Source organism: Babylonia areolata, chromosome 6 (assembly GCF_041734735.1).
Source record: "Babylonia areolata isolate BAREFJ2019XMU chromosome 6, ASM4173473v1, whole genome shotgun sequence".
In the NCBI taxonomy this organism is placed as follows: domain Eukaryota; kingdom Metazoa; phylum Mollusca; class Gastropoda; order Neogastropoda; family Buccinidae; genus Babylonia; species Babylonia areolata.
In genome coordinates, this window is record NC_134881.1 from 3,275,893 (window position 1) to 3,289,511 (window position 13,619).

Consider the following 13,619-nt stretch of genomic DNA (forward strand, 5'->3'; position numbering starts at 1 on the left):
CAAAACGTTTCACGACTCCCGACCTGGCGTTTGCTTGACGCTGTGACTTCTACAATGCAAAAGGTTCAATATACAACGCTGACCCGGAATACCGTGCACTTGGGGTGCCTGCGTTGTAGTGAGGGTTGACTCATTTGGTAGGTCTGTGCAGGGCGACTGCTCTGGTTTTCAGCCCTGCAGCCCGTGGGGGTTAGTTGGCCTTTGGGGATCATCTCATCACCGACTGTCCCGAAGAACTCTTGGGGGATATAACTTGGGCAAGACACTCTTCGCTATATAATTAAACTCTGGACTAGATAGTCGGGACAACTATTGCCTCCTCTGCTGTTCTGATGGCCATTGTCGGGCACGACTGCCTATCATTAATATAGCGCCAGGCTCGCTGTCAAAATCAGGACTCACCTTCCCCCTCCTCCCCCCACCCCCACCCGAATAACGCAACCTTCACCGAAACAAACCCTAAGCCTGAGGAAATTGACCTTGGGAGCTTTTTGCCCTTAAGGGTTGTTCCTGGCAAAATTCTGTTGAAAAGTCCACTTCGATAGGAAAAACAAATTAAACTGCACGCCGGAAAAAATACAAAAAAATGGGTGGCGCTGTAGTATAGCGATGCGCTTTCCCTGGGGAGAGCAGCCCGAATTTCACACAGAGAAATCTGTTGTGATAAAAAGAAATATAAATACAAACACAAAGTTAATAAACTCATCTGTACAGCCCAGTCAACATCCAGGAGTCCCCTTGAAACACCAGAAGAACCTCACATCCGGACAGACACCCAGGACTTCATAGCCTCCAACACCGAAACACCAAGACTCAGCACTGAACAATCTGACCTGAAATGAATGGCACAAGACATCTGGGCATTGAACTCTGGCTCCACCGGTCAGAAAAGCGTAACGTCGTGTTATCATTTCCTGCAAATTAAATGGGTCTTTGGTTCCAATGACAGAACGCCTTCCTTATATGGTCTGACCCGTCTCACTGTAGTCCGTGTGTATTGTCGTTCAGTGATGGTGTCGGTGTGTGCTGCCTGTAGTGCTTGACAAACACCCATTCTTCTGCTTTCCGGAGATGGTTATCTCCCCTTCGGCAACATTGCTTGACGTTAAACCCTAACTAATCAATCATATACTTCCATCCTCATGTCGAATCTCTGGCTCTGTCTATTTATGTTTTTTTTGTTTTGGGGTTTTTGGTCTGTCTGTCTGTCTGTCTGTCTGATCTGCCTGTCTCTCTGTCTGTATCCCTCTCCCCCCCCCCACCCCCATCCCCACCATCCTCTCGTGTCTCCATACCTCTTTTCTGTATTAGTATTTTCTATACCTTTTCTGATCATTTTAAATTCAACCTTTCTTTTCTTTTTTTTTCTTTCTTTCTTTTTTTTTTTTTTTTTTTTGTCCCGAGGGCTTGATGAAAAGAAACACACCCACTTCCCTTGTTAAAAGAATTCGTTATCGTTATCGTTATCATCACCATTGTAAAGAAAATGGTATCCTATTTTCCTAGATCCATTTTTTTTTTACAGGGCAACATATTTATATCGGGGATTGGAATTTATTTTGATATACTACTTTCCTAGATCCATTTTTTTACAGGGCAACTTTTATATCGGGGGATTGGGAATTGTTTCTTTTGAAAAATGGTTTCACGTGTTTCACGTGCTTTTTTGTAATCATACCATGAGTTATGAATGTGATGTGCTGCTGTGAAGTGTAGATTTGTTGCCAGATGGGAATGTCGAGACTTGAGAGAGCGAATGAGAGTGATTGTGGTATGTGTGTGTGTGTGTGTGGGGGGGGGGGGGGGGGGGTTCACATTTTGGTGTGTGTATGTAACATTGATGTAATGTTTTATGTTAACAAAAGCGTTTTTGTAAAGCACCTAGAGTAGATTTCTGGATAGTGTGTTATATACGTATCCATTATTATTATTATTATTCTTCTTTACATACGTGCACATACGAACACCAAACGACAATTACAATGCATATTCAGCGTGCACTGTAACTGGAAGTGCAGGAAACTAATTCTTCCATGTTCATGGTAATTACCAGTAGACCTACAAGAACTCACGTAATTAATCTGATCAGCTTATAAGTGGTTAGAGTAGTTTTGATCGCATTAAATTAGAACAAAAATAAAGCAGTCTTTTCCGTCTTACAGCCACACTCACTGACGTCTGTCTGACGTTCATTATGTTTAATCAAACTGAACAACACACAAACACAACTCCTCTCTCTCTCTCTCTTTACACACACACACACACACACACACACACACACACACACACACACACACACACACTATTTCTGTCCATCTCTGTACATTCCTTTCCCCCCCACCCCCCACAAAACACACACATACACTCTCTCCTTCTTCCCCCCCCCCCACTCACCCCTCACTCACCCCACACACACATACACACACGATCTCTCTCTCTCTCCACACACACACACACACACACACACACACACACACACACACACACACACACACACTATCTCTGTCTCTCTCTGTACACTCCTTCCCCCCCCCCCCCAAACACACACACATACACACACGATCTCTCTCTCTCTCCACACACACACACGTACACGCACACGCACACACACACACACACACACACACACACACACACACACACACACACACACACTCATACACACACACACTATCTCTGTCTCTCTCTGTACACTCCTTTCCCCCCATCCTCCGCAAAACACACACATACACACACTCTCTCTTCTCCCCCCACTCCCCCCACACACATACACACACATCTCTCTCTCTCTCCACACACACACACACACACACAAACATATTGACCATTCCTTTGACTTCTGAACACACTCATGAAGCTCCAGAACAGAGAAGCCAGTGTTCTAAGTGATCAGATTAAGTGCACTAGTTCTTGTTAACCTCTTGGGACAAGGGCGATAAGGATAGGGCTGCACTGACACTTTAGACTGAAGGCAGGGCACTACGATTTATCAATAGGAAGCCAAAGAAAAAACGCAACTGAAACAAGAGAGGCAAGGCCTCACTTGTGATACACTTAAAAAATTAATCTAATCGTTAAAATGTGTTCTGTATTTGTTATTATAAAGCTTCGGGATAAAAAAAAGAAAAAGGAAAAAAAAAATCCTAACCAGATTCGATCCCCGCGTGTTCGGTTGAGAAGAAACTGTCTTACTCATTACACTATCGTGGCTCCTTAACTGACGTTCTAAAATTTAATATTTGAACATACTTTTTTTAAAGGGCGATAAATCAATTGCGGTATTCGCAGTGAGAACGCTGTTTATATCATAAAAAAACGGTGTTGATGCCCACAGAAACACATTGAAACAAATTTAAGTGGCCCGAGTGTGCTAAATAAATAAATGGATAAATACACAAATGGTTTAATCACTTGATAACTAAAATTGGTTAAGTATTCATACTGAATAGATAAATATACACAAAAAGCAAATAGTTGATTAAATAAATAAGCAATTAAATAAATAAACAAACAAACAAACAAACAAACAAATAAATAAATGAAACAAAAAAATAAACTGTCGATCAAGATTGGTTCCCACAAATAAACAAGAAGATGCTCAAGCAACAAAATTATCCTTCTGTTCATATGATATAGATAAACCTGAGGAATAAATATTCAAGTTGCCCTTCGAGCAGTTCACAATGGAATCGTCACAATTGATTGTAACGGCAATGATCAATATATATATATATACTCGTTTGCTCTTTGAGAGTAACAATAATCGCATGCTTTGTTTCATATTGTATTCTTCTTTGAATATAATTATGAAGGTCAGTTTGTTGTTACTCAAACATATGTGGGCCAACAAACCTTATTCTTTGTGTTTTATACACTGATTTTCTTTTTGTGAACTGTGATGATGGGTATTTTGTAAGCGTGACGTTTCAGATTTATCGCCTCACAGCAAATGTGACTAAAGACTACTTTCTGGTTCTCAATATTCATCATGACCTATACGTGGCACAAAATATCGCCTGCTTCACCTATGTATAATGATATTCTCTCTGCGAATGAGAGGATAATAAACACCTGTTGTTACCGCACTTATAAGTCGTTTTTTTGTTTGTTTTGTTGTGGATATAATGCCGCTATTAATCTGTGAAGCACGCAAACAAGAGAACCTGAAGAGACAAAGGCATGGAGTTGTATTTAACGACCTCAAGGTCCAGTTATTCAAGGCTGCGGTAGTTCATAGCTTGTTCAGTACATTGCGTTGGTCTGAAAGAGATAAGCCTTTAATGCCCTGCTTAAACATTAGGGAGGGTCAGCAGTCCGCTTTCGTGGGGGACCTTTCGTCGCTTGCAGAGCGAGAAGTAGGTCATATGACGTCATGGGCAGCCCACCAGCGGAGCTTGCTTTTCTGACTTGGCACTGCCTTTGATCGGACAACTTTTCGGCAGAGTTTATAACTGGATCAGTTCGAACACGTAGTGGCAGAGACGTGACAAGTAACACGCTCAAAGCAAACAGAAAAGACTAAAGCAAATAATGGGTGTAAGGTCTCTTCCCTGGCTGTTACAGTACCCCGATTTTAACTCACTCAGTACGGCCAGTCCTCTCTTCTCCTCTACACAGACCCCTCGGATGTCCAGTGGGTGTCTGAATGACCCAACCTTTAGCTTCCGTCGTCAGAACTGTGGTATTCTTTGTCAACATTCACCTCTTCAGTATAAGAGCGTTCCGCTTGCAATATTTTGATGATGGTAATTGGGATGAAACGCTGTCAACGTCGTCTCTTTCGCCGTTCGTATGGAGAGAGTTAACACAAAGAAATATGTTGTGATTATTTTGTAAGACAGTTCAGTACAGTACAATGCAGTGCTGTACAGCACAGTGCAGTGCAGTGCAGTACAGTACAGTCCAGTACAACACAGAACAGTACAATACAATGCAATGCAATACACTGCAACACAACGCAATGCAATACAATATAATGCAATTCAATATCATCAAAGACACCTGTCTGCAACATAAGGACATTGACAAGGGCACTGTTGTTTTTTTTAAATTTGGAATAGATTAAGGGTAATAAAATGGCAGTTTTCAGTTTCAGTTTCAAGAGGTGTCAAGACGTGCGGACTGATCCATATACGCTACACGATATTTGCCGTGAAAAGAAAAAAAGAAAATAAAGGGCAGCAGATGCATGGCTTGTCCATATACATAACGTGTAACGAGGCTTTGAGAGCCTGAAGGTAAAAATGATACAAAGTAGCATGTAACTGGAGGCACATCAGTTTCAGTTTCAGTTTCAGTAGCTCAAGGAGGCGTCACTGCGTTCGGACAAATCCATATACGCTACACCACACCCGCCAAGCAGATGCCTGACCAGCAGCGTAACCCAACGCGCTTTATCAGGCCTTGAGAGAAAAAAAAAAAATTAAAAAAAATAATGAAAATAAATAAATAAATAAATAAATAGATAAATAAACAAACAAATAAAATAAATCAATACATCAGAGACAACGAACAACGAGAGGTGCACTGCTGCAGGACTGTCAACATCAGTAACAACAGCTGATTGGTCGGTGCATCCGACCTCCATTGAAGAGAGTCCTGATGACAGCCACCCACCCCAGTGTGAACCACGTCTCCTTTTTGTTTTAACCCGGTGTTCGGTTGTCTGTGTGTGTGTGTGTGTGTGTCCGTGTGTCCGTATGTCTGTGTGTCCGTGGTAAACGTTAACATCAGTTTACTTTTGAATTTGGTTTGAGAATTTTTGACTCACTTGTGTAAACAAAGTGAGTCTATGTTTTAACCCGGTGTTCGGTTGTGTGTGTGTGTGTGTGTGTGTGTGTGTGTCTGTGGTAAACTTTAACATTGACATTTTCTCTGCAAATACTTTGTCAGTTGACACCAAATTAGGCATAAAAAATAGGAAAAATTCAGTTATTTCCAGTCATCTTGTTTAAAACAATATTGCACCTCTGGGATGGGCACAAAAATTTTTAAAAAAAAGAAGCCTAATTATATGCAAACTGCACTTACTGTTATATCTATATTTTTTGTATTCTCTAAACTTGGCACTTTGACCTCTTATTCTGACACAACAACAAGAGGAGTCATTATTATCATTTTTTTGTTCAAACAGGAACTTCTTTTGCTGAGCATGGAATTTTTATTTATTTTGCAAACGTTTTGGTGCAGATAGTAAAAAAGGGAAATTACTCTGTAATTAATGCTAGGGGACTTAATTTATCACAAGTGAGTCTTGAAGGCCTTGCCTCTCTTGTTTTTTTGTTGTTGTTTTTTAATTGTTGATGCAGGAGGAGGGGGTCTGGTGATGATGACGATGTTGAAGATTGAAGTTGGGGTGAGTGGGGGGGGGGGGGGAGGTGTCTTTGACATCACTCTGACACCACGTCATTGACACTTTCCGTCTGTCTGGCTTGGAAGTCTTAATTATCCTGGCCTCCGTTGTTAATGTTTTTATCCCTTTTTTTCTTCTCCCCCTTTTCGATGTTAATGGTTAATTGTGCTCTGGACCCTTGTACTAAGGAGGTAGACTGTATTATGAATACCCATTGTTATTATTATTTGTATTTGTATTTTGTATTTGCATTTGTATTGCTTTTTATCACAACAGATTTCTCCGTGTGAAATTTGGGCTGCTCTCCCCAGGGAGAGCGCGTCGCTACACTACAGCGCCACCAATTTAAAAAAAAAAAATTCTGCGTGCAGTTGTATTTGTTTTTTCCTATCGAAGTGGATTTTTCTACAGAATTTTGCCAGGAACAACCCTTTTGTTGCCGTGGGTTCTTTTACGTACGCTAAGTGCATGCTGCACACGGGACCTCGGTTTATCGTCTCATCCGAATGACTAGCGTCCAGACCACCACTCAAGGTCTAGTGAAGGGGGAGAAAATATCGGCGGCTGAGCCGTGATTCGAACCAGCGCGCTCAGATTCTCTCGCTTCCTAGGCGGACGCGTTACCTCTAGGCCATCACTCCACTATAATTATCATCATCATCATCGTCGTCATCGTCAACATCATGTTCATGGAAAGCGAAAATGCCTTTTTGTTGTTGTTGTTAGGTACTAGTTTCCTGTGGGTCTCTGATTCAAACTGGCAACATGTTGGTTGGGGTGTCAGAGGGATTCATCCTATATGACAGCAACATAATTATGGCCAACCCAAATGTGTGGGAGCTCTCTGATGATGCCGTGGCTTGTTGTTTTTTTCCTCCCGTCCACACGTGGTGTTCGCTCCACCTTATGCCATCCCGCCGCGGACTGACTGGTTTGGATCGATACCAACCATGCTTGCACGGCACGTGTGGGGATGGCGCACATGATCCAAGAACCAAAAACCAGCGTCAGACCCAGAACCAGAACAAAACAGTGCACAACCAGAATCGGAATCAAAACCAGAACCAGAATCAGAGCCAGAACATGAACCATGCGTTTGCTGTTCGAACAACAAACACCACTTCCGCCATTATTAAAAAAAAAAGAAGAAGAATGTTTGAATGAAAAATGGGCTGGTGACACAGGTTTTACAGTTTGGAATATATTTCTTAAAAGTTGATATAATGTCCATGATTAGTTCTTTAACATAGCCATGGGTTTATGTTTTGTGAACCGGGCAGTCTTACATCATCGACTGAAATACAGTCGTACAGGAACCGTCTCGTTCTCGTTGCTTCCCTCTGAAAACCATTATCAGACAACACATAGCTTGGACATAGAGTGTAATATATGGCGCCAGTTCCTTCAGGTCAGTGAGTCCTTCCTGCACACCTATTTCCGTCTATGTCTTGTTACTGCAAAATGTTGAAAGCGAAATCTTTTTTTTTTTTTTTTTTTTAAGAGCACGGTCTGCGCACTTTCTTTTCTCTTTTAGCATATTGACATGGCTACCGTTCTCCTTCTGTTCCTGTAGAAGATATGCTCTGACGCGCGATCGTCAAGTGTCAAGTTATGATAAGTTTTGTTCGATTGTTTGTAAGTTTGTTTTCTTTGTTTAAATTGTTTTAAATATGCAATAGGCTTTTTGTTTTTTTTCGATAGTTGCTTATGAACTAGATAAACAACAAAACGAACTGTGACTATTATCAATCATTTCAAGAAATAGATATATTCGTGTTCCAGTTACAGATTTGAACGTTTATTCGAACGCTGTCTTGTAATATGTAACTGCAGTCCTGATGTGGCTTTCACGCTCGGCTTGGCTATTGAGCAATACGATTTGATTGTTACTCTATACCTGGTTCATCCCCGAGCTATAAGCAGAATACTTCAAAAACTAATAGACGTTGCAGTTGTGATTGTATTTACAGTACATCAGTCCACACGAGCAGGACCTAATACACGTGTGTTTACGTGTGTGCGCGTGATTGAAAGGCTGTGTGAATGACAGAGGAAACGAATGACGAGAGCCTAGAAGGCAGCTGTCAACTCTACCTGGGGCAGCCTATATGGAGCACATGACACTGTATTTGTAAAGCGCTTTGATTGTATTTACAGTACATCAATCCACACGAGCAGGACCTAATACACGTGTGTTTACGTGTGTGCGCGTGATTGAAAGGCTGTGTGAATGACAGAGGAAACGAATGACGAGAGCCTAGAAGGCAGCTGTCAATTCTACCTGGGGCAGCCTATATGGAGCACATGACACTGTATTTGTAAAGCGCTTTGATTGTATTTACAGTACATCAATCCACACGAGCAGGACCTAATACACGTGTGTTTACGTGTGTGCGCGTGATTGAAAGGCTGTGTGAATGACAGAGGAAACGAATGACGAGAGCCTAGAAGGCAGCTGTCAATTCTACCTGGACTGGCAGCCTATATGATGCACATGACACTGTATTTGTAAAGCGCTTTTGAGTTTGGCCTCTGGTGGAAGATAGGCGCTATGTAAGTATCAATAATAATAATAATAAGAAGAAGAAGAAGAAGAAGAAGATTAACAACAACAACAACAACAACAATAATAATAATAATAATAATAACACTGATGATAACAATAACAACAACAACAATAATAATAATAATAATAATAATAAATTAATAATGATGATGATGATAATAATAACAATAATAATGATCATCATCATGATAATGATAATGATGATAATGACGATGATAATAATAATAATAATGATAATGATAGGGCAGGTTGCACTATCTTCCTTCTTAACAATTACTAATAGGGCCCCATGTGTCAACGGGTCCAATACTACCATAAATACTTACGCAGGAAAAGTGTGGAAATTCTGCTGAGACTAACTCTTCAACAACATGTTCAGGTCGCGAGTTTCTACACACTTTCGGTTTAAACCGGTCACTGAATTCGAGTGATGCTATGCAGAGTGATAAAAAACTGAAGTAGATAAAAATACTGGTTAAAAGAAGCGAGGAAGATTGTAAAACAGGGACCTTTTTGATCTGATTTACTTTGGTTCTTGCTTTGTTCTTTGTTTTGTACCATTGTGTGTTCAAGTTAAACATCGGTTTTGTTCGAATTGGTAAATTCGTTGATTTTGTCTATAAACATTGTAAACGTGTGCCGTTGCTTTACACACACACACACACACACACACACACACACACACACACACACACACACACACATGCACGCGAATAACAGAAAGAAAGAACGAATGTGAACTTATCTATAATTTCCTGGTAAAAACACAGCAACAACAACTGACAAATAATAATGTTCATAAATCAGAAACATAAGTGTTTAATCAAAATAGTAAACAACAGAAAAAAACAGAGAGACAAAAACATACAAATAAAAACAACAACAAAAAAACAACTGTGGTTATAAGAAGGCGAAAATGTATTTTGAAACGAAAGACACTTATATATATATATATATATATATATATATATATATATATATATATATATATATAAACTGGAAAGAAAAAGGAAATGACAGAACACACACACACACACACACACACACACACACACACACACACACCGCTGAATTTCCACATTCATTCCTGATTGTAAAAAGTGGGCTATACATGACATTACCGTGGTAAATCAATGAATGTATAAATGAATGAACAGAAAAAAATGGACCAGTAAAAAAAAAATAAAAAAAAAATCAAGTGATCGAATAATTATATGTAGAAACAAACGAACGTACGGACAAATAGAAAAACAAATTTAGTTCCAATTCAAGCAACTCTCCATCGCCAAATCAGACCTAAAAAGTCTAGATCGATCTTTGTTTTGTCCATTTCATATTTTATCATTTCATTCATTTATTTATTTTTTTAATCATATCTTATTCTAAATGATTGTTTATATTTTACCTTTTTTCCAAACGATTTTTCTTTTAACACAAATTATTAAATGCTAAGATGTTCAAATAACGAAGAGTGAGTTTACAATACAATACAATACAATACAATACAATACAATACACAAACTTTATTGTCTATACTTTGGTACAGAGATTTTCTTTTTGGCAGCAGCACATGTCCAACATAAGAAGAAAACAACAAACAAATAAAATGAATAGAAAGTAAAAAAGATAAATTAAATGGCACCAAATGGAAATAGCTATATACAAATATACAGATTACTGAAATTTACGTGCCTCTCCATTTCAGTCAGCCAAACCGCATTGCACATCTACACACACACACACACACACACACACACACACACACCACGCACACACACACGCTCTCTCACATCCCCTCTCTCTCTGTCTCTCTCTTCACAAAACATGCAACGACAAAGATCATGAGTTTTAAGAATTAAACAATTTTGTTAATTTACCCCTGAGCAACATCCATAGTCATTGTTAGCATCCTTATAACAAAACCTGTTTGACCTTATCAACAAGTTATTCGTAAATATATACTGAATGTATGTATCTGTGTATGTATGTATGGATCTATTTATATATGCATGAATGTATGTTATGTGCACATATTCAGAGGCAACTGCTGTAATGAAAATATATGCAATTACTTTCTTCGTCCTTGATACTTCTTTCTTAATTGGTAATGGTACGACGAAACAAAGATAAAAAGACAAACAAAAAGAATAAAAACAAAACTAAAAGGGGGGGGGGGGGGGAGAAGAAGGAAGAAATAAAGAAAACATGAAGAAAAGAAATATATTATCATTTCTTTAATAAACGATAAAGAACAAACCCAAAAACAAACAAACAAACAAAAACAAAGATGAAACAAACAAGCAAACATTTTGTTTTTTTTTGTTTTTCTTACAAGATGGTGCAAGACAGAGAGAGAGAGAGAGAGAGAGAGAGAGAGAGAGGTCTATTTATATGTTTATCTGTATTTATTTAGGTGTACATTTGTGTCCTTATTTGCGTACATATTTATTGTAGGTGTACATGTTTAGTTCGCAATCGACAGATATAGACCTGTAAATGATACAGCCGTGAATCAACCATACAGGCCTGTGGCTGACGGCTGGTCTTCTGTGCGTCTGTGTCTGTCTTTTTTCTTTTTTTTTGTTTTATACAGGTCAGTCTATCTCTCTTTCTATTTATCTATCTGTCTGTCATTGTGTAACCCTTTTTATTTCTTCCTCTCCCCCAGATGATTTGGATAAAACTATGATGATAATTCTAGAAACAAAATCTAATCAGACCGTACAGAAAAGGCCCCTATGCTTGTAAAAAAAGAAAAAAAAAGAAAAACGAAAAAAAACGAAAATGAAAGCGGAACAAAACACAGACATCGGAACATTAATAAAGGGAATACTACACTAGCAATACCAATAAACGCCAATGATGGACAAGAATAACAATAATAAAGGAGTTGTCGGCCTCCGCATCGTGTAGCGACCGGCAGATGGAGCCAATGATCCGTACACTCATCCCGTCAGCCCATCGTCAGCCGTCACAGCACGTGACATCACCGGTGGTCACATCCGATCTCCGTTCTGGAAGCACAGTCACGCCAAGATCGGGAGGCAGAAAGCCGGCCACCAAAAGCAGCCGACTGACGACAGCACGCAATGGCACAGAGTGTTGCACTCTGCTACCAGCCCCGACGACACTCCAAGCCCCGCCCCCAATTGACACTGTCCCAGCCAATCAGAAGCGTCCGTGCCATGCTGCACGAGACCGCCTGCTGTCTGCATGTCATGCAGGGGGCGCGTCCAACGTCGTTCTTTTCATTTGTGCCTTTTTGTCGTCCGCTTGTCGCCGCCACAGCGCTCTCCTCTGATTGGTCGGCCGGTGGCGGAGGTCAGGGAAAGGTAACTACGGCGTGACTGAAGCAGACGACAATTCCGACTCTAGGACACGGTGAGCTGGATTTTTTTTTTTTGGCAAGCCACCCGCTTCTTTTACTTTTTTTTTTTAAAACCACAACTTCACCAGGCCTGACCACAGAGCTCTGAGGACCAAGCGACGGGGTTGCGGGACAGTGGGGTCAGTGGCAGGTCCAGGACTGGCTGGCTGGCTGGCATGTAGCGCGAGAGGTGTTGGCTTCGTGGTGTGACAGACAGAAAACAACGTGTGCCGACTGACGCTGGCACGAAGTGGAGAGTCAGTGTCTGGGTGTCCTGCCGTCTGACAGCGGATGGTGGCGGGGTGACTCACACGAGGACTCACTGTCGCTGTGTGCTGTGCTGTGCTGTGCTGTGCAGCGGCTGCTGTGGAGTATTATCATTACACGGCGGCATCATGAACCGACCGTCCGGAACCTCCAGTAAGTAGTTCTTGTCTCTTCCTCCCGTCTTCAACTGAGCTGGGAACACATTCTTCAATCAGTTTAAAAAAAAATACTTTGTGAACGTGTATCGTCCAAGACAAGTCGTGGATCAAAATATACAAATATGATTGTTCGGTTGACTCATTTTAGAGTTGTTTGTTTTTTGTGGTTTTGTTTTGTTTTCTTTTTTTTTTTTTTTTTTAGTGAGTATTCACAATTATGATTGTAGGAAGTTCTGGGCCTGCAATAGTTGAAAGATTTATTACTTTAATTAGACGAAAGGATTTTACTTATTGCCCTTAACTGATCTATACATTCTCTTTATTGTATTTAACTGGACCTCAACATTGATTATTGTTCGTTACCAACGTCCGTCTATTGATTTACTAAAGTATCCTCTTTGAGCACACACACACACACACACATAGTAAGCTGCTGTGGATTTTCAGAAATAGTATTGACAGTACCAGACAAGCCCGCATAATACACAACCCATTGTCGTCCAGAAAACTGTCATTACTAATGCAATGTCTGTGTACAACAAGGCTTATGACAGACCATACATGCAACGATTAGCAGCTCCATTTTCTTGAGTTTCTTTTTAATTTCAAGACGGGAAGATGACAAAGAATTTGTCGGCTTTCAATGCAGGCAAGTGTACTGTTGTGGTACACAGTCACCAGTAACTATTAATATCTCTTTGTGGACCATGAGATGGATGAGCATTCATGTTTAATGTTCTAAACTGAAAGAAGTCTGTCTCATTCTTTAATAAACAAATGCCTATTCATACTATGACTACATTCAGTCTGAATAAGAAGTGTTTTCTTAATGACATAATTTGTATTGTGAAGCTGGTTTCGGTGAAGATATGCAAAACTTTGTCTACTGTTTTACCCACTTTTTTTCTT

At 40.1% G+C, this 13,619-nt stretch overlaps 1 protein-coding gene across 1 annotated transcript in view; it reads left to right on the forward strand.

The window, feature by feature from the left end:
- Positions 1-12,375: 12,375 nt before the first annotated feature.
- The window catches only part of LOC143283242 (nuclear receptor subfamily 2 group E member 1-like), an 82,391-nt gene continuing 81,147 nt past the window's right edge, over positions 12,376-13,619 (forward strand). Inside the window, exon 1 of the mRNA XM_076589414.1 lies at positions 12,376-12,705. Coding sequence (XP_076445529.1) covers positions 12,681-12,705 — 25 coding nt within the window. The 5' untranslated portion in view covers positions 12,376-12,680. The remainder of the gene's footprint in view (positions 12,706-13,619) is intronic.